Source organism: Pistacia vera, unplaced genomic scaffold, assembly GCF_008641045.1.
Source record: "Pistacia vera cultivar Batoury unplaced genomic scaffold, PisVer_v2 Contig309, whole genome shotgun sequence".
In the NCBI taxonomy this organism is placed as follows: Eukaryota; Viridiplantae; Streptophyta; class Magnoliopsida; order Sapindales; family Anacardiaceae; genus Pistacia; species Pistacia vera.
In genome coordinates, this window is record NW_022196123.1 from 270,588 (window position 1) to 272,564 (window position 1,977).

The 1,977-nt window shown below is 38.4% G+C and overlaps 1 protein-coding gene across 1 annotated transcript; it reads left to right on the plus strand.

Moving 5' to 3' along the window:
• Nucleotides 1–435: 435 nt before the first annotated feature.
• Nucleotides 436–909, plus strand: LOC116136056 (secreted RxLR effector protein 161-like). The gene has a single exon (XM_031421772.1). The coding sequence runs from the start codon at nucleotides 436–438 to the stop codon at nucleotides 907–909; it is 474 nt and encodes a 157-aa protein (XP_031277632.1).
• The last annotated feature ends 1,068 nt before the right edge of the window (nucleotides 910–1,977 follow it).

Genomic DNA, 1,977 nt, shown 5'->3' on the forward strand with positions numbered 1-1,977 from the left:
AATTACATTTTTACATGGTGATCGTCTTGAAGAGGTTTACATGGAGCAACCTACGGGGTTTGTTGCTTAGGGGGAGTCAGGAGAGGTATGTAAACTGAAGAAATCTTTATATGGCTTAAAGCAATCTCCACGGGCTTGGTTTGGGAGGTTTAGCGAAGTGGTGACTCAGTTTGGTTTACATAGGAGTGCTTATGATCATTCTGTCTTTTATAAGCAATCTATTTCTGGCATCATTCTTTTGGTTGTTTATGTTGATGACATTGTAATCACTAGCAGTGATGATGTTGGCATTCAGAGTTTGAAAAACTTTTGGCTTCCAAATTTCGCACAAAAGATTTAGGCACTTTAAGGTATTTTCTAGGAGTCGAGGTTTCTCGGAGTAAGAAAGAGATTTTTCTCTCTCAACGCAAATATGCGTTATATGTGTTGACTGAAATGGGTCTAAGTGAGGCTAAGACTTGTGACACTCCTATGGTTCCTAATGTGAGATTGAATGCTGAGGATGGAGAGATGTTTGGTGATCCAGAGAGATATAGACAGATAGTTGGAAAGTTAAACTACCTTATAGTAACCTCTCCAGATATTGCTTTTTTAGTGAGTGTGGCGAGTCAATTTATGTCATCTCTTAGGACATCACATTGGGATGCGATCCTCCATATTTTGAAGTATCTAAAAGGAGCCCCTGGACGTGGGATTCTTTATAGTGATCATGGTTATAATAAGGTAAAAGGTTTTTCAGATGCAGATTGGGCAGGATCTTCTGTGGATAGACGGTCTCTGACTGGGTTTTGTGTTTTTTTTAGAGGAAATCTCATTTCTTGGAAAAGTAATAAGAAACCGGTTGTAGCTAGGTCAAGTGCAGAGTCTGAGTATCAAGCTATGACACAAGTTACGTGTGAGCTTATATGAACAAGACATCTTCTTAGAGAAATTGGGTTTGGTGACCTAGGGACTATGGATTTGTGGTGTGACAACCAAGCAGCCATACATATAACAAACAATCCAGTCTTTCATGAGAGGACTAAGCATATAGAAGTGGATTGTCACTTTGTACGAGAGAAACTTGAACAAAAGCTAATTGCTACTAATGATGTTAGAACAGGGGAACAACTAGCTGACATTTTCACAAAGTCTCTCGCTGGTAAAAGGGTAACCTATATTTGTAACAAGTTGGACATGATAAATATATATGCTCCAGCTTGAGGGGGAGTGTTGGAAACTATGTATATGTAGTGTAAAAGGTATATATGTAATTGCTGAGTGTGTGTATATATTTAGTTAGGTTGTACTGTTGAAAGTGAAGAAAAAATAGAAAATGAAACAACGTCGTCTCTTTGAACCACCACCATTTCCTTCTCGACACTGTCAACTCTTTTCTCCATTCTAGTATCAACCATACCCCAGATAATCCGCGAGCTCTGATACCAATTTGATGGAATCCTACTATTTCAATTAAAACACTGCACCAATCACACTAAATAGCCGTAACTCAACACAATAATATGCTTCTCAAAATACAAACAAATACAATAAGCAACCCATCAAACAACAATATCTAAGAGAGTAATATATTCAGACTTGATTAATAAGAAAAAACGGAGAAGATGACATTCAGTTTTGGAATAAAACAGTATCGCCAGCTAGTCTTTGAGGGCCAACACCTCTCAGACTCAATTCATGCACAAAAGCAAAAGATATCCCTCGCCCCTGCTATCCTTCCCCTTTATTATGACACCAGGATTCTAATAACTAATAAGACACATGTCCTCATATGCTTTACCCCTTTTGCCCTTTCCTCCCATTTCCTGTCTTGCGCAAATACCATTTGGATATCTCGGGTCCATCAATCTATATAGGAATTTGCTCTGTAATTAGGTCGTTGACAGTTAGTATTTGTGGCTCCTCACATTTTTGGATCATCCCAATGCGCTTAAAGAACCATGGTTTAATGAGTTTTTTTTTTCCTTGGGGCGCATG

Bases quoted from the DNA above. Each gene is read 5' to 3' on its own strand.
- LOC116136056 (XM_031421772.1), top strand. From the start codon at position 436: ATGGGTCTAAGTGAGGCTAAGACTTGTGACACTCCTATGGTTCCTAAT.